The sequence below is a fragment of the Varanus komodoensis genome, unplaced genomic scaffold (genome assembly GCF_004798865.1).
Source record: "Varanus komodoensis strain SLA01 unplaced genomic scaffold, ASM479886v1 scaffold1, whole genome shotgun sequence".
Classification (NCBI taxonomy): Eukaryota; Metazoa; Chordata; class Lepidosauria; order Squamata; family Varanidae; genus Varanus; species Varanus komodoensis.
The window spans coordinates 98,793,720-98,818,547 of record NW_025335268.1 but is presented as its reverse complement, the minus strand read 5'-3'; the positions used below and the strand labels follow the sequence as shown (position 1 = coordinate 98,818,547).

The 24,828-nt window shown below is 38.6% G+C and overlaps 1 protein-coding gene across 4 annotated transcripts in view; it reads right to left on the bottom strand.

Moving 5' to 3' along the window:
* Window positions 1-24,828, bottom strand: part of SLK (STE20 like kinase) — a 59,963-nt gene that overhangs the window by 34,770 nt on the left and 365 nt on the right. For all 4 annotated transcript variants that reach the window (XM_044438124.1, XM_044438114.1, XM_044438104.1 and 1 more), the window contains exons 2-5: window positions 23,651-24,492; window positions 5,088-5,252; window positions 3,321-3,369; window positions 1,162-1,311 (exon numbers count right to left, since the gene is read on the bottom strand). In XM_044438124.1, coding sequence (XP_044294059.1) covers window positions 1,162-1,311; window positions 3,321-3,369; window positions 5,088-5,252; window positions 23,651-23,800 — 514 coding nt within the window. In that variant the 5' untranslated portion in view covers window positions 23,801-24,492. The remainder of the gene's footprint in view (window positions 1-1,161; window positions 1,312-3,320; window positions 3,370-5,087; window positions 5,253-23,650; window positions 24,493-24,828) is intronic.

Sequence of the window (24,828 nt, the reverse complement as noted above, 5' to 3'; positions counted from 1 at the left end):
GCCCCGAGGCTTCGGCAAGGGGCGGCATAGAAATGTTATAATTATTATTATTATTTCAATCAAAATGAAAACACTAGCTCAAGCTGGGAAGGGAAGAAATGGATACCCATTATGGATATCCTGCACACAAAGATTAATGTGGATTTTCTTTTCATAGTATTAGGTATCATTAGACAATAGACTTCGGATATCATAACAGGCTAAGTTACGACTTAATAGCAAGCAGCTACCACAAAAAGCAAAGGGTAAAGACAAACATAGGGTAAAGACTGAAGCACAGACAGAAAAGATGAACTTTCATTTCCTTATTTTGAGAATGAAATAAAAAGGATGAAAATAATAATTAAATGAATCTGCTGATCCATTGTAATAAACTTCACAAATACACATGAGGCCATGTACTAATTGGTCAAGTAGATGCTCAAAATATCAGAACTCAACAAGCTTGTGGCTTGCTGCTTGAGACAAAAAGCATTACTTCTGCATTCAATGCATAATTCACTTATTAAATCCACTGCCACAATATGCTTTGACAGGCACAGATGATTTTAAGAAGTTAGACATACTCAATGAAGAGATCGACTGTAGACTAAATCCATAAGTTTCAAATGTCATCTTTTTTTTAAAAAAAAGATACTGGCCCCCATTCACATCTTCTGTGCAGAGTCAGAGCTGCTTCTGAGCACTAACAAAATTACATTCAGGGGGCAAAGATGGTGCTCCCTGCCCCTTGACATGGAGGTCCAGATGAGGCATGTTAAGCATAGCGTGGGCATGCAGAAGCAGTCGTCATAGCATAAGGATAGCATATGATTGAGCTTGCCACAATGACTGCCAGATGCTGGGGATTAAAGTCAGGCAAAGAATGAGTTAGCTACTCACTCTACTATCAGCATTTAAAAATTGTTTCCACCAAAACCTTCATGTCAGGTTTTCTTACACAGTTATTAGAAATATTGAACACAGTCTACACATGTTCCCTCTGACCTCCAAAAGAAATCTCCCAAGTATAATTAGGACCATTACTTAAGTCATCTGTTTTTCAAGTTTAAAAAAGCTGATCTATACCTCTTGGGAAACTACTTCTGTAGTGTTAAGAACAATATAAATAAAGAAAGCACCTTTTATACCAGGTTGATTCTTTAAATGGAGAAAACTTACCAAGTTTAATGTCTCCCTCTAATGTGAAAAGAATATTGCCAGCTTTTAGATCTCGGTGAATGATCTTATTTTCATGCAGATAGTGCAGAGCCTCCAGGGTCTGCCTGCAAACTACCCTTATCTGTGGTTCGGTGAGTGGCCGCTCAAGTTCTACAAGGAAAAAAAAATCAGTTATAAAAGACTCCATTTGCAAAATGTTTAATTATTATCTCATTTCTTCCTTTGTTTTCAAGGGCAAAATCATTATTGAATCCCTGAGATAGTAAGCAGGGTGAGGTGAGAATCCTAACCCTAACCCCTTAAGAAAAAAAAAATGGGCATGCCACAAACAATGGGTTGCACACATTACATTAAGCAAGGAAATCACCAATATGCCAACAGGAGGAACCTTCATGCATAGCCCTGCACAGAAAGAAGGTTCATCACCAGAGCAGTTAATTGCTTTAAAGGCCAATTAAATATTAGCACAAACATGTGAACCAGGTTTAAAATTGCAGATAAGGGGAAGATAGCTCAAGTAGCTGCAAGATAGGGAATCTTCCATTCAGCATGAAAGATCTCTAATCTAAAGACAGATTACAACCTACTAGTACATAAAAACAGATCATACAGGTAGGCAAGTTGCTTACTTGTAACTGTCTTCGAGTAGTCATTTGTGCAATCAGAAAGGGGTTTTGCAGGAACTCCTCCCCACCCAGACATCCATTCCAAAGGGAGAAGTTCCCACTCTTTTGCACAGTTCAAAACAAGACTGCCGAAGTGGCCTCTGGACCAAAGGAGGATAAATAGGCCCAATCACATACCTAACAAAGGCAGTATAGCACAAAAACGGAAATTCAGTTCCTCATGACACCCAATGGAACTTGCTGGTAGATTGTGTGAATGCACAGATAGCTACTTGAAGAATGACAGGTAACCAACTCGCCCTTCTATGTTAAAGGAAAAACACACCAGATCAAAACATCAAGAGATCAAAAATCAGAGAAAATAGAAAAGAGATGAATAAGAGAAAAAACAGTAGAGAAAAATGTTCCAGATTCTGAAAGGTGAAAAAGACTTCCTGAGGAACCATAGGTGGTGGAAAAAGAACTGAAAGAAATGACAGGAACAACTCCCTGGGCACTAGGGTGGGAGAGAGGTCCCTGCCAAAATGCTCTTAGCTGGTAAATCCTCCCAGAAACAGGCTCCACACAGGTGTGATGCACAGAGACCACAAAGAAGAACTTAGTAAAATTAAAAGAATGACCTTTATTGTTTTATACTGTAGCACTACTATATTTATTTATTTAAAATATCTCTACCCTGTCCTATAAGAAAATTGTCCCAGGACGGCTTACAATAATTAGAATAAATAAACAGAATAATAAAACAACATGCAAATAGCAAATTGTATTAGAATATTTGACTATTATGAATCAAAACAGTTTTACTACATTTGTGTCTACAAAATAAGAATAAGTGTCTTATAGTATAAGTGAAAGAACTCATTTCTTCCACAACTCAAACGTTAATCAAGTATGGTACTACAACACATATGAGATCCTGTATGAACTGCTTTCATTTTCAAGCCATGGCCTGAAAGTGTACATTCAAAGTGAACTATAACAGAGCTCTCAAATTAAAAAGTATTGCACCATGAGAAATGTGTGGTACTGTTTTCCAACTACTGATATCTGAAGCATATTTTCCTGGATCAAAACTGGCCGTATGTTTCTTTTACACATTGGAAAAAATATATATCTTATTCACCAGGAAAACTGGATATGGGAGGAGTTGGACAGGCCTACTGGAGAAGTCTGAAGGACCCTGTACCAGGTTCAATCATCATTCTTTCCATGGTTTTACTTCAATTATCCAAAGGTCCTTCAATGTGAGATCAGAAACTGCTCTTTTCTTATGGCCTGGGGAGTTGTCAAACCTATCAATTCGGAAAGATCGCTGGCTTCTAAGGAATTTATTAGCTAGGTTTTAATAACAGCTTTGGTGTTTTATGCTTAATTATTATGTATTAAAAGTTTATTAGTTACTTCAAAAATTCTGAGCCTATAAATTTTAAAACAAATAGATCTGCAACACAGAATAACCAATCCAATAACTGTTAACATAAAATACTGTAGCTAAGTAATTGTATAAAATATAAAGTTATAATATGTACTTGCCCAACATTACAGCATCTACTGCACCACCAGCACAGAATTCAATGAGAATCTAAGTACAGAAACGAAAAAATGTGGTAAAAATGTATCCACTGGAATGAAATATTGGTGTGTAGAACCCAGAAATTATATTCAAGATTCCCCATACAAAGTGCAGAACATATTTAGGTTTTGATATTTCACTTTTTTTCTCTGTTCTTTCCAGTCTTCTGACACTTTTGTTGATAAGAAAAAATTACAGGCTTTTAATTTAACAGTACATTGCTCTGGTTTAGGGAGCTGAAGACTTCTACATCTGAAGTGATTTGAGGAAACCTAGTACTTTGCTAATGTTTCACTATGTATGAACTGGGAACTGTTGGTATTCCTCTTTTTTCTCTTGAGATACTATATGTCTGAATAAAACTGCTGACGTTTATAAACATAGACCCGTATAGAGCTGTCTGTACTCTATAAAAAACTTAGAAATTTATACCAAGGTAGATTAAAAACTGCACCAGAAAAATCACTATCCTGGCATCATTAACTTAACTTTTACTATTCACCCTAATGTTTTTAGAAGGGGGGGGGGGGGGGGGGAAGGGGCTGAGAGACACTGTTTTTCCAGAAGATGGGGTAAAGGAAAAAATACACCTCATTTTCTAGAGTGAAAAACATCCTAGAATACACAGTACAAGGTTGATCCCTAACCAAAAAAAAAAGCCATTCAGTTCACCTTGTTAATTGGGTGGGTAGTACTCAAACCTACATGCAATAGTGACATCAATGCTTTGCATCAATGCTTTACATCAATGCACTTCTGAATGAGTCTCAGTTAAGAATGAATGAGAAATTTGTTGGCTTATTATGTAATGCAAAATGTCCAAATTCAAACATTCTGAACTAAAGCACGACCTGGAGTGCAAATGATATAGTAATGGTTGCCCTTTCCCAAATTTTGCAGTGTGGTTCACAAATTAAAAAGGTACACATACAATATATAGAATAAGGACAAGTGCACATAAGGCTACATTACATTAGGAAAAATTGTTTGCAAAAATGCATCTTTCAGAAACTATTCCTGTGTATGCATGCATAATTGTATATATTTGTGACATACAGATAAATGATATGTAAATAAAATATTTACATATTTTCATGAAGATTTTTTTTTAAATATCCAACTTATTCAGAAATTGGATGGAATGAACTTCATAGAAAATGGAAAAAGCTTGACATATTCATCCATCCTTAATCTCAAACCCACTCCAGATGAGTGAACAACCCTGCCCTTCCTATCTTCTGTTGGACTATTTTTGAGTACATCCTATCAAGCACATGTTCTGCATTCATGCCAGAGAATTCAGGAGAGGAACTTTTGCTGTCCATCCAGACCACATTGTTAGATTTTGAAAATAAAACTCTCAAAACTCCATTTGAAGGAGGATGAGTCTCTTGCTTTGTCCTCAGAAACAAATTCAGAATTCTAGGTGGGCGGGGGGGGGGGGAATCTTTTCCTTAAGCCTTCTTTTGGGAAGGCTAAAATAATCCTGACTCCCACGGACTTCAGACATCTGTTTGAACTTTAATAAAAACCCATATTCCCCAGATCTCTTAATTAGTCACTTAGAACACAATCCTATGCATGTTCAGACATAAAAAAAGCTCTACAAGAGACTGTTACACTCCTTATAGTCTACCTATGCATAGGACCACATTCTACCTTAGTCACGTGAGACACTAATTCCATATTTTTCCTTAAAGCACACATCTCTGAATAGCAAAACTTACCCAAAGATTGTTTTCATAATAAAAAGCATCCAGAAGTTTGACGATATTAGAATGATCACAGGATGCCAGAATATCAATTTCAACCATGTAGTCTTCAAGCTCTTCCTCAGATTTGGTATCAATCACCTTTGCAGCTGCAAGTACTTTTGTTTCTTTGTTCTGAGCCTGTAAGAAACATTGAAGCAAAACACTGAAAGCAATGTCACACACAACATGCAATGATAAGAGGCATCAAATTTAACTTTTAAAAGGACTTTTAGCTGTATCCATAAGCAAATCAAGCCACTAAGATGACAGTAAAGAGATGCTATCTTTACAGTATACAAGCAAGTTGCAAATCTTGCACACCCTCACTAATCAATTCCACCAAACAAAAACATGTTGCTAAACACAGCAGCAAATACTTTTAGGCCACAAAACAGGCCGATATACTACAGTGGTGCGACAAGATGAGTGGGACTAAATGTAGCATTTCAGCAAGCACTCTGAGGCTGGCCTGATGGCTTTTACATACCACTACTCTTTTGAGCGTCATTTCCATACCCACAACCACAACATTAGCAAATAATTCACCAGTACTTTTACTGTGGTTCTTTTACTTCCTCAGAAACATTGTTAGGTACATTCTATTCAGGTGCCGTTACAAATTAGCGATAGAAGCTTTTTAATGTCTAGGTAAGCACATTGCTTTTCTCAGTAATTTCATAGCCTAACTATGAAAGTCCAAAGCCTAATGATCTAAGACAAAATAAATCCTTTCTTAAGACATTAGCGGCATAACCATGCACCAAAGAACAGAGTCTTAACAGCTGCATCATCCTGCCTGTGAAATCTTTGTTCATTTGTAATTCCTCTTATGGCATTAATTGAAGTTGCTAATCACTCAGGCTTTCTGTGGGTCTTAGTATGGTTTTCTGCTACTGTTAAATTGGATCCCGCTGCTGTTTTTCTTTCAATGCTGATTCTGTTTAGCATTTACATTTATTGTATTTTTATTAAGATAGTGCTAATAGTTTGGGAGAGGAATTGTCCCAACATGGATGTAACACTAAATATAACTCTTTCAAATAAATTTATAAATAATTTATTTATTAAATAATGAAAGATAATTGATGGTTGGCGCAAAGTCGCTGATCAAAGCTATCTGGAGGTTTCCTTAAAGTGCAAGCAGCCACTTGTCTAGATGGTGTTCCAGAAAGATTTTGTGGGAAATCAAATGGTGTTAATAAATTGGTAACTATGCAACCTACCTATACCACTTCTGCATTAGATAAATTTATTAGATTTATATCCCTCCTCATTAACCAACATGGCAGAATATAGTATTGTGATAGTATTGATTTTGCATTTTGGAGCTAGGGGTGTTACACCAGGCAGGTAGTTGCATAGGACCCTCCAGCTACAGAGAGGGACTATACCGAATGTCAGCATAATTGGTTTTGGTGACATTGTTTTCCCCATATCTCATAAAGACTTTGTCATACCATCATTGAAGCATAACAAGTTTGAATAGTTACTTTCACTAACTTGCATCACAAAAATTTTTCAGTTTGCTTCCAGAGCTTTCAATTCAGAATGTCACACACAAGCTTTCCTTTACCCTACAACCTTAGATTCAATGTGTTCAGATGCTCTATTAGTTAAGAAAGCCACATCAAAAATCCATCCAGGGTCAGAAAGTACTTCTTGACCTTCTGTCTCCTTGAGAAAGATATCAACTTCATGATGGAGACTGAAAAAGTTTGAGGACTTTGCCTCTGCTAAACCACCTGACTTCTGCATGGTACAATATATTTCTATATTCTGCAGCTATCTCTGAGGGAAAATTTTGAAACTGACAATGAGTAAGGCCATGATGCCTAATGTAACTAATGTGGGATACAGCAATATGCATCATACTTTCCCACTGAAGAATCTTACTACATAAGGCTTGCTGATGGATGATGCAGTGAAACTGCATGGGAAGTGTACATTTAATTTCAATATCTCTTCACTGATTCCTGCAACTACACCAGTTCTACTTTCTACCATATTTCTTGCACCATCAGTTGTGATGCTTTTCAATTTCTCTCAGCTCAGATCAAGATTTTCTGCAGATGCACATCTCTTCAAGAATGTCTTCTGCGGTTATAATGTCTCTCAAACTCTGCAATGCACACAATTCTTCTGTAATTCTGAAGTTGCAATTTATCCCCCTGATTAATATTAGCTAAGGAGGGTCTATAATTCCATTGCTTTCATCTAATGCCAAAAAAAAAAAAAACCCTCAAAACTTTTTGCCTTGACAGTCAGTGACTTATGCAGTTTTTCTTGGTTTTTTTTTTTTTTTAACAAACCTGGTGATTGCAGATGCGGATAAACTGACACAACTAACCCAAGGTATCTTATCAGGGAATAATTCCTCCATTACTTTAACCATGTACATTTCCCATAGGTGAATGGCCTACCACTCTCAGCAATACATTTAGCAACATGATAGCTGGCCCTTGACAGGTTCTCAACTCTCTAGAATTATTTTGCTACAAAAACATTGATTTTTTTTTTTAAAAGAGAATTTCTTGTTTACTTGCATCTCTCCTTGATATACTGAGTAGCTCTTCTGATAGGATTCAGGGTGCCTTTTAAGATTGCACTCCTTTAATACTGAGACAATTTCAGGCCATATCAGGCAAACCTCTTTATCCTTATTTAAAATAAAAAAGTACTCAGTCTGTCATGGTGCTCATCTGCAATTTTCCTTTCTTTGAAACAGGACTTTTGTGGACATCATCTTAAATTTTTAACTGAGCAGAAGTCACAGTTGCAATATAGCCACAACAATATTAACTTTGAATAAATAAAAATATGAGACGTATAGTCTAATTCTTCCATTTTCTTAAGAATGGATTATAAATCTGACCTATCAGATGACAGAGTTCCAAGCCTAAGTACACTGAATACTATAAGATTTGTTTCTTAATAAACACCTGCCTTGAGGTTTAAATCTACACATGCTAAAATTTCAAAAATTGGGAGCCCTCCAAAAAGGGGCAGATAGACAGGAGCAAATGAAAGGGCAGGAGCCCACCTGGAGCAGAGAATACGCCAATAAAGGCTTCAAATTATATGCAGAATGCACATACACATCACTGCCTGCCAGCCAAGCCTCAATCATGAGAAGTAAAATGGCTGCTGGGGTAAGGGAACTTGGGTGGAGGAAGATGTGGGAAGGGGAATTCCATAAGCTTCCCAGCTAAGAGTGTACTCCTTCCCTCTCAACCAAAGGGGCCACTCACTGGCTCCTCCAATCATGTGTGAGAAGACTCCTAGCTAGAGTGGTTGGGGGAGAAGAAGCAAAAGCAAGCAAGGCAAAAAGTCAGAGCAACCAGCTCCTGTTGCGGAAGGAAGAATGCTTTTGCCTGAAGCAGCAACCACACCTGTAACCTTGGAAGCCACTTGGAAGAGCCTTGAAGGGGAGAGCCTCTAGAAATGTTTAATATGCAAAACGCTTTTTATGCTTTTTTGCAAAAATACCTGGCCTTTGACTCTTTTTCCACCATTTTTTTTTTTTTGCAAAAGCAGACCAGACTTCTCCTGTACCCATCCACACAGCTGCTTTATCTTCTTTATAGACACATGTAGCCTTCAAAATGGTAATACATTTGGGGGGGGGGGTGAAAAAGCTGAGCAGCATGGGTACCTGAGCTCTGTTGCCTAGCAAAGCACCCAGAATGGCCAAAATGCTAGAATGGGGGATAAGACCAAGAGGAGGCTGACAGAAGGAACCATGGACACCAGAAGAAACAATGTTGCTATTAAGTTTTTTCTAAGAAAGGAACAGGAAAAACAGCAGAAGATGGTGCCACTTGAGGCAGGAAGAACAGGGTGGGTCTGAGGGAAAATGTCTTGAGGGTGATAGCAGCAGGATGAAAACTTGTACAGAAAGTGCTTGGGGGCTGCAGGTTGGGGACCCCTGATCTAGAGGATTGCACCATAAGTGGAATTTTACTGGAACCATTCTGAGAATGAGATTTAAATATCTAGAAGACGAGCAAGCAAGGAGAAACCCATCTAAAGGAAAAAAAAAACCACCCAAAATTCCTGTTTACCCACACATGTTAATATATTTATATATCAGTATTTTTTATAAAGAGGAAAATATTACAGAATTAAACTAGTTGACAGAATCCTTCAAGATGGGAGGCAATGGTGTCTCAGCCCTGGTACCAAAGATCTGTAAAGCATGTGATCTGCCACTGACTGATCACTTCTCCTTATTAGGATTAAGCACCTAGATTTTTTTCCCAGCATTTGGCTTTGCAAAAGATTATAAAGTGCATAAGGATGTGTATCAGGTCAGGGTCTTGTACTTCCGGAATTGATAGCTATGCAGTGAACAGTGGGCTACTTTGTGTTGAATATCTGCAGTGCCACAAATCATTTTTGTGTACTGGCTCAACAGTGAATGTGTGCTTTTGTCTGTGCAAGTAACTGTGTAATAATTTATAAGAGCACAGTAATCTGATCTTCGGTAAAGCATTATGAAGGTTAAATTGTGATGAGATGTAGGAAGGCTAAAGACAGGATGTCAAATGAAACAAAACACTTACCAGTAACAGGTCCTTTGTGTCTCAACAAGAAAATTCAGTATATTTCAGTTTTTCTATATTAATATTGTTACATTGTTTATAAATCAATGAGATAATATTGCATGAGAATGTTATTTGTGCTAAAGTGACCAAGCTAACTTTAACCTCAGTTTCTTCAAGTAGTTTCTACAACGTTCTCTATCCTAGTGCCATTTTTTTTTTTTGCACATTCTCACTCTCTTCATCAGCTACAGTGCTAACATGTTTTCCTCATTATCAAGTTAATGCAAAGAGCATGACCAGCTTTCAAGTACGAATCAGAAGCAAACATTATTTTCCAATACTTTAATCACAGGAACAGATTTGTAGGTTTTTCCACAAATCAAGTTTAAGAGGGGACACATATTTACAAATAAATTTTAGGAAGAGGGCCTAAAACAAAACTTGCATTAATTTTTCAGAAGCATTTCAACCTTAATAAAAAGATTGCACTGTTGTTTGCATCAACATTGTAATCTGCAGTGCTAATTGACCAGTGTGGCCTCAGCTCCCAATTTTAATAGTGCTAACTATGTTGGCAGTGAAAGGGGTTACCACTGAGATTAGTTCCTCTCACCTACTAAGGCACCATTTCATCAATTACCAGATTACTACGAATATATGCACATAATCCAGCATCATCATCCTGCATGCTATGTCACACACAGGTGTAGTTTTATACACTCTTCTACATGAGATTGACTATCCACAGTCCTGCTTCTACAAGTGGGCTATCCACTGGATTCATATGCAGCTATATCCTTCATGTTCATTTGTGTACCATTGAGTAGAACTAGCCAAACATGTTACATGGTTAATTATGTCTTGACATATTACAATTTGGTTTATTAAGTCTGTTAAAATGGAGAGGCAGCTAAACTTCTTAACATTCAAGCAGAACAATCTGTTCAAGTATTAAGACTGGTAACCAAAATTATTATTACATTTATATCAGGCAAACAATGTGGAATTTGTGTATTTTGAATTTGTATGCCACCCACTGATCCAGATGGAGTCTCTCTATTATTATATGGTGGGGAGGAAGGAAGTATTATTAATTGCAACCCTGAAATCTGGTATCCCATCAAAACCTTTGTCAAGGTTTGTGCTAGCTTTGTGTTTAGCTAACATACTCAGTGGCTGGGTTCACCCATAATGACAAGCCACAACAATTTCCACTGCCGTATGGCCTGCTGTGTTGTCAGCAACCTATCATGATTTACTTTACAGTACATTTTGTTTCCATGGAATCAAAGAAAACAGTCTGTTGTATAATTTTCATACGTCACCAGTCATCTGAATCTAGCAGCATGGTGCCAATGTTGTTACCAAAGTGCTCAGTGCAAAGAACGGCAATTGCAGGAGCCATTCTAGTCATCAGTCTTTATATGCAGATCAAAGATAAACAGAGTTGATAGGAATGGTGGACTCTAGGAATGAATTTCAGCTGCAGAGGTTCATGGGATACATGCCACAAGTGGGAGGACTGAGGCAGGAACATGGAAATCAATTGTGTGACAGGTTCCCACAGGTAAAACAAAAGGCATGGCAAGCTTTAGTGTTACATGCAAGTGTGGTGTTACTGAATCCATCAAAACCAAGACAGCCATTCTTAAAAAAACACAAGATTTTATGTCAGCTTTATACTGTTTTGTGCCACAGATGCCAAGTTTTGTACTGTCACTTAACCGAATACTGACATATCCACCTGGATTTCCTAATTCATAACCCATTATCCCAACTATAAATCCTGAAGGCTAGTATTCTATCAAAAGCTAGACTAAACTTCTGTGCTGATTTGTATTTTGCACCAGAAAGCTGGAATTATATTTCAGACCACTAATGTTTCTCTTTCAGCAATAGGCCCATCCAAAATAGGCTCCCTGCTTCTTTACTAATCCAAATATAGCGTAGCTCTTGAAGGTTACAGCTCACAAGGATTTTTTTCTTCTTTTGAATGGGCTCTTCAACCACCTGTTCTTAGGCATGAATTATTCTCGTTGCAAGTGTTATGGAACTGGAATTCAGCAAAATGACAAGCAGCATTCATGCCCTACCCATTAAGACTCTGAATGTAAGGTATACAAGTATTTGTTTCAGCTGATGTAGCAGAAATTAGTACAATGCTGGCCACAGTGTGGCCTCAGCTCTTTATCAACACCAGCTTCCTGGACCAATGAAATGACCCTCTTTGTGTGGCTCCTTGCATGCCACCTGAGATGCTGACAGATTGGATAATCACTGTCTTCTAAAGCACACAGACTGTAGACACTGAGAGCACCTGTGATGTAGCAGAGAGAAATGGCAATGGAAAAGGCCAGAGAGAAGAGGGAGGAGACTGCTAACGCAGCATAGAGTGGAAAGAGACAGAAGTAGCTGGCTATGAGCTGTGGATGGCCTGCAATTAGTTACCTGATGCTAACGAACAGTATGGAGATAAAAGAATGCAGACCCACCCAAAGAGAAACAAGTATGAAGGAGAGAAAAGCAAGGAGCTTTACTGGGGGAGGGTGGGAGTTCAGCCCAGGCACAAACAGAACTGATCTGAGAATGCCTGAACATGTAGCTCTGTGTGTTTACTTTTGTACAATGGTGATTTTATAAGCAATGGTACACAGGAATGTAGTTTCAGTAAGGGCAAGGAACTCTAGCATTGCAATATTGCATGTTTGTGACAGTTCAGCAGGTTCCCTCTTCTCCCTGCCCTATGATTTAATTAACTCTGAGTAAATAGAAGGCTAGAGCAGAAAAGGAATTGATAAATACTGTGGAACCATCAATATCATTTCACAAATGTGAGCCATCCCTCAAGTATTCTGTACATTCCACATATAGAAAGCATATACAGCATATAAAAGAAGCCACTGCAAAACTATGCATCAGCATCCTTTATCTTCTCACAATCTCAGATAAATTCCACCTGTTCCTACAATAGCAGAAGCAGTTTTCTGGAGAAAACACGAACAAATGAATCACAACAACTTGGATAAAGTTATGCACAACCCCCAGTCAGGATCCAGTTATATAAAAAAAATATCCAAAGCTATGAACATCCCCCAGAACATTCTTACAAAATGGAAGAGACATGGCTGAACAGTGACTCTGCCTAAAGGTAAAGGTAAAGGTTTCCCCTTGACATTAAGTCCAGTCATGCCTGACTCTAGGGGGTGGTGCTCATCTCCGTTTCCTAGCCAAGGGAGCCAGCGTTTGTCCGCAGACAGTCTCCGTGGTCATGTGGCCGGCATGACTAAACACCGGAAGTGCACAGAACGCTGTTATCTGCCCTCTGGAAGTGGCACCTTTTTATCTACTTGCATTTGCATGCTTTCAAACTGCTGCCTAGAGACATCCAAATTCAAAGCCTAGATAAAGGCATTTGTCAAAGAAGCAAACAAGAGGCCAAAGGTAACTCCAAAGAAGCTGGAGTGCTCCATAGCTAAGATGAAGAAAAGACATCCATAGGACAACCATCACCTAACCCTAACCCACTACTGAAACACATCCAAATCAAAGCCCATTTGGGAGGCACAACAAATATGCAGGAAGAGGTTTTCTGGTCTGATGAGAGCAAAATGGAATGTTTTGGCCTTGCTACAAAACACCGTGTTGTGTGAAGTCAACAGTGCTCATTATCTTGTGCACATAATCCTCACAGTGAAGTGTGGTGGTGCCAGTTCCATGCTGTGTGGATGCTTTCCTTAGCAGGGATTAGGAAACTGGTCAGGATTGAAAACAAGATGGATACAGTCAAACACAGGGCAATTCCAGGGGAAAACCTGTTTTGATATGCAAGAGATCTGGGACAGAAGTAAAGGTAACCTTCCAGTAGGACAATGACCCTAAACATATAATCTAAACAATATTGGAGTAGTTTAAAAATAAGAACATGAATGTCTTAGAATGGCTCAGTCAGAGCTCAGACCTCAATCCCACTGAGAATCTAGCAAAACATGAAAGTTATTGTTCACCAATGATTCCCATTCAAGCTGACAGCTGAAATAGTTTTTCTAGTAGGAATGGAAAAGCATTACAGGATACAGATGTGCAAAGCTGTTAGAGACTTCCTCAAAAGACTCACTGCTCTAACTGCTGCCAAAGATGCTTCCACCAAGTATTCACTGAAAGGGGTAGGCACCTATGCAAACAACCAGTGTCAGTTTGTTTTTATTTCTTTATCAGTCTTTAATGTCAGATGTCTTTTAACAGGGGATATAATTCAGAGCATAGATAAGGCAAGACAACACATTCAGAGTATTTACAGTTGCACACTTTAAAAAAAGAAAATGAACCACTGAAGCCCTTTCAGTGTGATACTTCAGCATTCTGGAGGGGTTGAAAGTGGTTGTTGCTTCAGAGATCATGAAGATTTTACTGCTCAATATTTTAGTAACTGAATACATAGCTGCAGACTTCAGGGATTTGAAGGAAATAATTGAAGGTGTTAAACTATTACCATATTAGCTTCACCATGCCTGAAGAGCTATGTTTGTGCACACATACTTTCCAGCAACAGTTACTTTTGATCTGACTAAAATTGTAGTTGCCCAATTTCTTGCATTTTATGTTAATAATTTCCATGAAACAGCTCATTTCTAAATATGCAAAATATTTCATACCATATCAATGAATGTAGATGCCATCAAAGTTAGCAATTAAATGACAGGTACTCAAGTTCTGCATCCATGACACTTGGAGATATCAAAAAACATAGGAATGAAGTGACAGAAGATGTACCACTTCATTAGCCAAGAGATCAGAAAATATTTTTCTCCTCTTGGTTTCAGTGAAGTGGCAATTATCAGCGAAACTGGTACAGGAAATGAGAATGATCCTGAGACCTCCTGGGGTTTTGATTTAGCAGGTTCAAGTCTCTCTAAGCTAAGCTGACCTGACCCCGAAATATGGTTCTGGGGCTGACTATCCTCTCTGAAGCAAGTAATCAAAATTATTAAAGTATTTATATCCAGTTTATCAACTGAAAAGGTTTCCATATGGGCTTACAGATCAATAAAATTCTCTTATGTCTGAGGGACGATCTAATCTAGCAGTAAAAAGAAAAATAAAAAGTATGGGAGACAGACTGGAAAACAAGAGAACTGTCATCAGTTCTTGAGGTTTGTTGCTGTTAGTCGCGAAGTCATGTCCGACCCATCACGACCTCATGGACAACACTCCTCCAGGCCTTCCTGTCCTCCACCATCCCCCAGAGTCCACTTAAGCTCACACCGACTGCTTCAGTGACTCCATCTAGCCACCTCATTCTCTGCCATCCCCTTCTTCTTTTGCCATCTATTGTTCCCAGCATTAGACTCTTCTCCAGGGAGTCCTTCCTCCTCATTAGGTGGCCAAAGTATTTGAGTTTCATCTTCAGGATCTGGCCTTCTAAAGAGCAGTCAGGGTTGATCTCCTCTAGGACTGACCAGTTTGATCGCCTTGAAGTCCATGGGACTCGCAGGAGTCTCCCCCAGCACCACAATTCAAATACCTCAATCCTTCAGCGCTCAGCCTTCCTTACGGTCCAGCTTTCACAGCCATACATTGCAACTGGGAAAACCATAGCCTTGACTATACGCACTTTTGTTGGCAGGGTGATGTCTCTGCTTTTTAGTATGCTGTCTGTTTTTCAGTATGCCATAGCTTTCCTCCCCAGGAGCAAGCATCTTTTAATTTCTGGGCTGCAGTCCCTATCTGCGGTGATCTTGAAGCCCTGGAATATAAAATCTGTCACTACCTCCATTTCTTCCCCATCTATGTGCTAGGAAGTGAGAGGATCAGATGCCATGGTCTTAGTTTTCTTAATGTTGAATTTCAAGACAACTTTTGTGCTCTTCTCCTTCACCCTCATCAAGAGGCTCTTTAGTTCCTCTTCACTTTCCACCATGAGAGTGGTATCATCTGCATATCTGAGGTTGTTGATATTTCTGCCAGCAATCTTAATTCCAGTTGGTGATTCATCTAGCCCCACCTTTTTCATGATGTGCTCTGCATATAAGTTAAATAAGCAGGGCAATAGCATACAGCCTTGCCAAATTCCTTTCTCAGTTTTGAACCAATCAGTGGTTCCTGAGGTTACACTAGAGTTAGTCTTCCTTATGTCCCATGAAATTTCATTAACCTCAGCTGGACTAAACAGCTAGGATATAGCTCTCTCATACATAGCTGGGGTAAGAGAAATCACAACCCTGCAACAGAGAAGTTGCAAAGTTTTTCAAGTGTTGGCAATAAAGTTTATTAGTTTAAGCCCTTAATTTGTGTGTGATAATGGAATGCAAGCATCAAGATACTGAGACAAGGTACACCAATGCATATCTCCCCCCCCCCCCGCTAAGTGCTATCTGCTACATTCTACCTGCAGTTACCACTTTAATACTTTATGTATTAAAGATTTGAAAATTTTGTTTGTCAAAATGTTTCAAGCAGAAAAATTAAATTGAGAACAAAGCAAAACATGCAATGTTACAGGGAAAGGTTCCTAATTCAGGACATTGTTACTCTACTTTCTTTATCTTTATTTCTTTCTGTTGAAGCATTTTGAACAATTTCAAAATATTGAAACATTTTGTTTCAACTGGAGAGAACCAATTTGCCCAGAGCAATTTACAGAACATCCAGAATTTAGAAGAAATATTCCCATATGTAACACCTCATTTCTTCCCCTTTGCACTGCTTAGCATTTTATCTGTAAATGATCTGCAAATCATGCTATCAAGTAAAAGTGACAAGTGCCACGTCAATAGCATTCCTGTAAACAGAGGCTATTTATTTTCCTCTTCATCTTATCTCTCCAGAGTACCATTACCCAAAAATAACTAGGGTAAATACCACTGGCATTTGTGACACTTTCAGTATCCTGTCTGACCAGAGAACCAAGGAATTAATAAAACTGGATCTAGGATACAATAAGACTTTTTACCAGATGACATGCAGAGAACTTGACTACAGCCAGGGTAGAGCTGCATGTGATGCTGAAGCTTTCCAAAACTGCAGTATGATGAGCACTATGCACATAGCTAATTGTCTTCTGTGGGCCCCTTAAACAACTTTAGTGCAAGACGACACATGTACATACACATACTTTCACTGTAGAGGCTGCACACATGGATTCCTATTCAGTTAAAGAGCATGATCTTGCTGAAGTTAGAAAACAAATTGTGTTGCTTACACACAATTTCCAAAGATTTGTGTAGTACCAAGCACAATCTCCAGAGCTGGTATTGCATGAGATAGAACTGGTTGGGGGAGTGAACAAGTAATCAAGAAGCACAAAGTGAAGAACCGCCATTTTAACCAGTAATAATATTTGCTGAAGCTAAGATTTTCCATATAGAATTTGGGGGGCTAGGAAGAGAAATTCACTTGGAAATGTAGGTAGATTTCTTCTACCCCCACCAATTTCTGGTGTCCATTGCTTTTCTTTATCCCCATATCCCTCAGAGTAATGCATCATCATTACATAACATTGGTTGGCTTTTGGAAAAACAGGAGGCGACTATAACCGCATGACAGTGGTGATAAGTCTCACACTCCCAAAGTCTGTCTTCCATCACAAAATTGCCAAATTGGCTCCATTTCACTGCACAAAAGTGATGGGAGACTTCACTTTAGTACTTTGCACTGTCAATGAGAAGGGACTGATACTTGTGTTACTTGTCATAGCACTGCTTGCTTACTATCTTTGCCCATCTAGTCCCACTGCAGCTCACCTTCCTATGCTTGGGAAAGACCATTATTCATACTCCAGTAACATCCTATTCAATTTACTGCAAGAAGTTGTACATGTAGCTGCAGACATGAAAATCTATAAATTGTGACTCTGACTAGGTAAAAAAAAACAAACACATCAACCATTCCCAAAAAGATTCTCCTGTCTGTTTCTAAACACAATTCAGAGTAAATATTTTCAAACTTGGTATTCCTAAATAGCTTGGAATATATAAAAGCAATATAAAGCTTTTCAGTTCAAAGAAAGGAAGTGACTGAAAATTCTGTAACCTAAGGCAATCATTTGTTGCTATCCAATGTTTAAGCATGTAATATGATCACCAAGAGTAACTTGTTTTCAATCTAATGGACTGCTTGCCATTAGAATACACTTAGAAGTCCAGGAGGAATAATTCTCATCCTACTGATAAACCCATGTACATTGCATCTGCTATAATGAAAACTAGATACTTTGCTAGGAAACAGTAGCACATCTAATGGTGTAACATGATGCTAAATCAGAATAAGATTCCAGGAATAATTAGATGGCCACAGAGCCAGAAACTAATAATATCAAGTACTTTTGACTGACAATAATCTTAATTTAGATTATGCATTACTATTATGGCATCCAGTTATGATCAGCTTACTTTGGATTTTTTTCCCCTATTTCAACAGGACAAGTTTGAACAAAAAGTTTAAATGCTTATAGTTCTCCTATAATGCATGATCACATCTGGATGCAGGGATTTCAGATAGGTTACCAGAACCTAGAAAGTTGATTCCTAGCTGCTTAATCAATTCAGTTTATTAAAGTCAAACCATGAACTACAAACCAACATGTGAACACAATATTCGCTGTGGGAAACATCTATATCATCAGAAGAGTACTTCTAAATGGATGCCTAATAAGCAAACATCCAATACTCAAGTAGCAATTAGGAAAAAAAATTCTGTTCTACCAGAGAAATACAGCAACACAGTGTATGTTCACAATACCCTTCTTTTAAAATGAATGAATAAGTTCAAAATGTACAAGTATAAACCTATTCATATTTAGGCAGAATAGACCTACATTTCCCAGCATGGTTGCCTGTGGAGTGCTAGGTGCTGTAGGATGTTTTCCTGTCTAAACATGCATAGGATTGCTCTTTTAGTTCATACCTTGAAAAAGATTATTGCTCTGGAGGAAACTAGGGCGTATCCATAATATAGTCTATATATACATGCCCCATGTATTCAAGGATTACTCATATGGTATAAAACTGGCACACGAATGACTAATGTAAAAGGCAAGAAATAACCTGCACAGTACACTTCCTTTAAGGAACTGACTTTGTTTAGTTATGGATGAAAGCACTAGTGTGCATTTATTATTCAAATTAATATGCTGCTGAATAGTCTGACAGGACTCTCAATTTAATGAATTGAGTACAAAGTTGCAAGTATTACAAAATGCTATGTGTTTTTGATAATGTTATACCATCTTCTGAGGCAAAGACTCAAGCCTAGTTACAAAGTAAATTGAATTACTGCTCCTGTGACTCTAAAAACCCCTATTTCTAATCCAACTGGTTATTTTTGAACTTAGTTTTTAAGCTTTGGAAACAAAAGCTCAAATATACGCAAGGCGCAATGAAAATCTCAACTGCAGTAGCTCGTTACAACAGCTGCATGGAACAACAAAAGTCAACTCACAGGACTGAACTTTAAATGAAGGAAAATGGAAATAAACTTGCCACCCTCCTCCCCACACAAAGTATTCTCAGGAACATTGGGGTACTAGGAATTGCACTCAAGTGGGTGGCATTCTACCAATTTTATCACACTACACAGTGACTCCCTATACCCTATTCAACATGATCCTGGAGGTTCCTTCAACCCTCCGAAAAGGCTCCAGGATGGGGGTGCAGATGATCAAAAAGGGGAAGAGCAGAAAAGAAAAAACAATTAATTCTAATGCCTATTCTTTACTTTTCTAAGAAAATACATAGTCAAGGGAGCTTGCAACATTTAGACATGGAAGTCTCCTGACTCAGAGGTTGCTATGTATCCATTGCCCTGTCAAGCTGCTGCCACCAAAGCTTAGAGGAGCAACAGAGGTATTTTCCTTACCTGGCCTCCATGTTTTGCTTCTTGTCTGGGTGTATGAACCCATCAAGGGAACAGACATTTGGGGGTGGAGCTAGGGCTGAAGGAGGCATATGATTTACATACTGGCCTTTCTTCCCTCTTGTACTATTTCACATTTCTGACTTCTGAGGTTATTTCTGTGAGTTCTTGAAACAGCCACTCCGGTTCTTCCAGCAGTAGCTGCAAGGGCATGATGGAGGGAATCAGGTACCACAGCCCCCTTTCTGAGATCACAGGATTGAGGTGGGGCTTCTGAAGAAATGCCTCCCTTGGTATGTAGCTACCTGGGCCCTTAGATCATCCTGTGCGGGTGACAACTACAAGTGCCTTTTCAATTGTGGCACCCTACCTTTAGAACTCTCCCCAGAGAGGTATACCTACTTTTTTTCTTTTTGGAGTCTTTTTATTCACCAGATATTTTAATAGAGTTCTTTTAATCTCAATATTGTTTAACTATTGCTGCTGTGCCTGTGTCCCACCTTGATTATTTGGGTATGTTATTGTGATCACTGTATTGGCCCACTGTTTGATTTGATAGGGTTTTTCCTCTTTTGTTTTATGCCCTTTTAACTTTGTAAACCACCCAGAGAGCCATTCAGTTATTGGGCAATTCATAAAATTAAGAAATATATCTTCCAAATCAGTACCATTAATCAATAACACTCCTGCCTTGTCTGACTTATGCTTCTGATTGTTCATGCTTTTCTACTCCAAGCTCCACAAGGAACAAGATGATAGAAACAAAATAGAGCTAGAAGTCTGATGACTGACTCTTCATCCCAAATCTCCAGAATAATAATATAGTAAAACATACTCAAATTATCTTCTATAGAACCCAGTAGTCAAAGCTCCCTGGGCAATTTATAAGAGCTACCAAACAAAAACCATGGTCCAATAGAAACATTTTTCCTGAGTTTTTTTTAAATAGCACCCAGCAGTTTTAATACAGAATAGACCTGGTAAAAACTCCAGACAGCAAACTATCAGGTAAACATCAGTATCTAACTGCCTCGGCACAGAGGACTACCATAACCCTCTGTGCTTAGCTACCCTTTAACTATCTAACTTGGTGCCAAAAGCTGGTATCATATAGGCCTCAGTGGTAGACCACTCAACTGTTGAGGTACAAGTGAGAAGGCCCTCCCCTTTCTGTCTGGAAAGAGATGTACTATTAGCTATTGTAGTTACAGCCCTTGCATAGGTTAAAGCCAGCGCTCTGAATTAGGCTTGGAAGCATACAGGCACTGAATGCAAGGACCATCAAACTGGTCTTGTGTTCAGACTTCTGATCGTGATTATTTGTCTAGCTGTCATGTTTTGCACAAACTGCAGCTTCTGAATGGTCTTCAAAGACAGCTCCATGTAGAATGCATTGCAGTAATAATTTCGATGTTAAAATCACATGGATGTTTAGGAGCACAAGCAACAAAATGGAGCCTTGCAAAAGCCCACAAGTCAAAGGCCATGGGAAGAGGTACAGTATTCTTATTTATATCTCACTTTAAAGAGCTCAAAGCAGGGAGTAGAACTCAGATTGCCCAAGTCCCAATCCCATACTCTTAGCCACCATACCACACTGTCTCTATTCTACATACCATTTCTGGAATATGTCCTTCAAAAAGGTGACAATAAATTGCAAGTAGTGACTTGAAGCCTATTCTGCCTTGCATTCTATCACTATACAGAGAGTATACTGGAGTACTTCAAGGCAGAAGCAAACATTAGAACCTGTTAGTACATACAGAAAAAAACAAGGCAGCTCAGCTGCATGGTGTTAGCATTAGACCAAGTTGAGGATTACACATCCTTTTTTAAATGCGATTCATCTACCATGGCTAACCATTTAGGCTTACTTCCAATCTGGTTTCCAATCCTGGTGTGGAACAGATAAAAATAATCAGCCATATTGAAAAAAATCCAAAGTAGACTAGCCACAGTATGCTTAAAGACCTCTGAGCAATCAGATTTGAACTATATCACTTTATTCTCAAAGCCTGTAACATGAGTTTTCTTGTAGGCAAATCTCCAGTAAACCTCACCACGATAACTGCACTTATTGTGTTATTCTTTGAAGGAAAAAAGCAGCTACAGATAAAGATGACTAAATAAGAACCACAAAAGCCATACCAATGATAAAAAGAGTAGACTGCACAACAGTTAGCAAAAAGGTGCATAGCCCTGTGACAGCAGTTGGCTGAGCAAAACAACTTGCAGTCTTTTCTCTCGGAGCCTCCACAGAAGTGTCATGCTTCAGAAAGACAGAAGAAATCCAATAACATGGCTTGCAAGAATTCACAGGGCTGGTGTGAAGGTCCTGCCTTCACAGCCATCTGCTATACTTCAGTCACAGCAATTTGGTGTGGGGGGCGGGGGGGAGATATTAAGCAGGGCCTCTTATGCTGGGTATAAAAAGAACATAAGGGAGGAGGTAGTCCTTAATGAACCCAGCTGTTTAGGGTTTCAAAAATCTAAACAACAAAATGTAAAAACAACAAAATGAAAACAGTTCAGTAGCCAATGAAAGATTAACTGCAGAGGAGATACATCTGCTCTCTTGCTAGTCCAGGGAACAGTTGGGACAGTTGGGACAGCACTTTATAGCTTCTAGACACTTTTCAAGAGTAGCTCCATAGAGAACTTAAACACCCTTCATACCTGGAATAGCAAGAATCTTCTGTTCTCCTGAGGACCTAAGTATACGCTCTCTCCAAATATCAGATGAAACGGTGGTTTGTGTATGTTAATATATCTTGCTATATGAAGACTATTTTTCAAAATGAGAGGGTGGGCCTGCGTATAGGAATAAGCTCAACCTTTTGTCAGTTACAGACACTAATGATTTCCTTTGCTAATTATACTTTCAATGGGAATTTGAGCATGAAAATATATTACTTCTTTGGTATAAAGTCTCAGACCATGAACTTTATTTAAAAATACATCAACCCAATTCAAACACTTAGTCTTAAATATTGTAAGCCTAATTGGAACATGAATATTCTATAGCATCCTGTAAACACCCATTTCAATTTATAACCAATACTCATCCACCTAAAATGGCAGGTGCTAAACAGAAGACACCACAAAACTTGTTTGTTCAAGGGCAAGGTTGATTTTTTTTTAAGAAGCAGTTCTGTATTACCCACATGTCCAACTTTCTTCTCAGCACAGTGTAATCCTAGAACACTAGAACTCAGCTTTGACTTTTCGGCCATGTTGCAAATCTACTACAATGAAGTTATTAACAGGAAGACAACATACTGGAAAACTACAGTAATGTTCTGTATTACTGTGTTTTTCCCTCAACAAGCAATGTACCTGTTCTACCATTCACTATTAAGTGACCTTCCCAAGTCTGCTCTCTGATGAGCTCATGCTTTAAAATAGTGTTTTCCTTTATACCATGTTACTAATGTTCTCCACCCACCATAAATCAGAGATGTGGAACTCAAAAAGGAGAAAACTGTATTGAGTTAAAATTTATATTTTCCATGTTAGGAGCTTCTTCAAAATTGTAATATCTTCTAACAGGAAACTATTCAATGTGAAGACAGACTAGTGCAATACCAAACACTTAAGTTATGTAAATTATATAAAAAACAAAATACTTAGCTAGAGTAAAATAGTTAATTTTACTTCGCTTCAGGAATTTACAAAAGAAAACACTAAATGCTTTAATACAACTCACCTAACAAAACCCTTTAATGCTTATGTTTTGGCAAGAGTAAAGTAGTCATGCAAGGCCATTTTAACAGAATATATACAACAAAACTCCTTTTATAGGAGTTTGAAGCAACATCAGTCATAGAAAGAAAATAAGAAACTTGGCAAAAGCAGAAGGAAAAAATGTGGGCCTGTGACTTAAGAGTTGATTTCAAGGCCTTGTTTCTACTATACTAAGCAGTGATTAAGCATTCCAGCTATGTCCATTTAAGACAACTAATATGCTCAAAAGAAAAACCATCTTTGCTATAAGATGTATCAAGACACCAAAAGACTTTCTAAGAACTAAGAAGTCACTATGGACTTTAGTGAGAGAACAGCATGAGATATGACCAAGAAAATGAATGCATAATGATATGCGTTCAGGACAGCAGAACCCCATGAGGCAAAAATATTGCTTACCTTAAACACTTTCCCAAAAGCACCATCACCCAGTTCTCCTATAATTTCCCAATAGTCCTCCGGATTCAAGTCCCGCTTGACATGCTCATACTGCTTCTTCTTCTTTTCACCTCCCAGTTTGAAAATTTTACGAAAGTTAAAGAAGGACATATTGCCTTTTATAAATAGCTCAAATGCAAAAAAGCCAACAAAATTCTAAGGCCTCAAAGAATGAATAACTGTTTGACTCTTACAAATGGTCTTTTTCAGTATGGTCCAAAAGGATAAAAGGCACACAATTGTGACTATTATACCATGTGACAACACTGGCACTTCCAGCAAAGGAACAGACAAGGATACAGTTTTTCACCTCAGTTCTCTTGATGCTCTATAAAATACTCCAAGCTCACAAGGAATGGTAATGAGCAGTTTCTCCAAGTTTATTATTCCAGCTCTAGTAACCTAAAAATCACATGCTTGCTAGTAGTTTCCTGTTCATAACAACTACAGATGAGCACATGGAAAGTTCTCAAATATGCTACCAGAGAAAGTACATCGCTGGCCTGCTACACAGAGATCAGTAGTTGCGGGTAGAAAAAAATGGGTGGAGTATTTTGGGTAGCGTATTGCAAAACTGGTGGAAAGTACTTGTGCCAAACTGCAGGATGGCAGGAGACTGTCTTCAAAACCTTCCACAACACTACTTAATTAGCATCAAAGATTGCAGGCATCACTTCAGGTACAGGCTGTTTTATCCTTGGTGTTCGACAACTTTGAGGCTGTAGAAAACGTCTATTTTCATCCATATGCAGGGCAGGGGAGGGTAAGAGAAGGGCTTTTCCCTGATCGGGACAACGCTTGGCCTGTTCAATGGGGTGGGGAAGAGAGAGAAGAAAAAGCAGAAAAATAATGCATTCCTTAACATATAAAGTCCCCAGCTTCTTCCCAACACAGAGAGGGATGATTTTAAAAAACGAGACACACACACAAGTTAGGTATTTCGCTCAGCATTCGATCATGCATTTCCATTAGAGTGGTTAAGAATTCTGGGAAGTTAAGCGTCCTCATTAACAGGGGTCGTGGCAAAATACCGCCCCCCCGATCTCTTCCTCCCGTGTAGAAAGGCGGAAGGGGTTGGAGGCGACCTCTTTCACCCAGGGACGCAGCCCCCACCTGCGTTCTCGTCGTAGCAGCGCCTT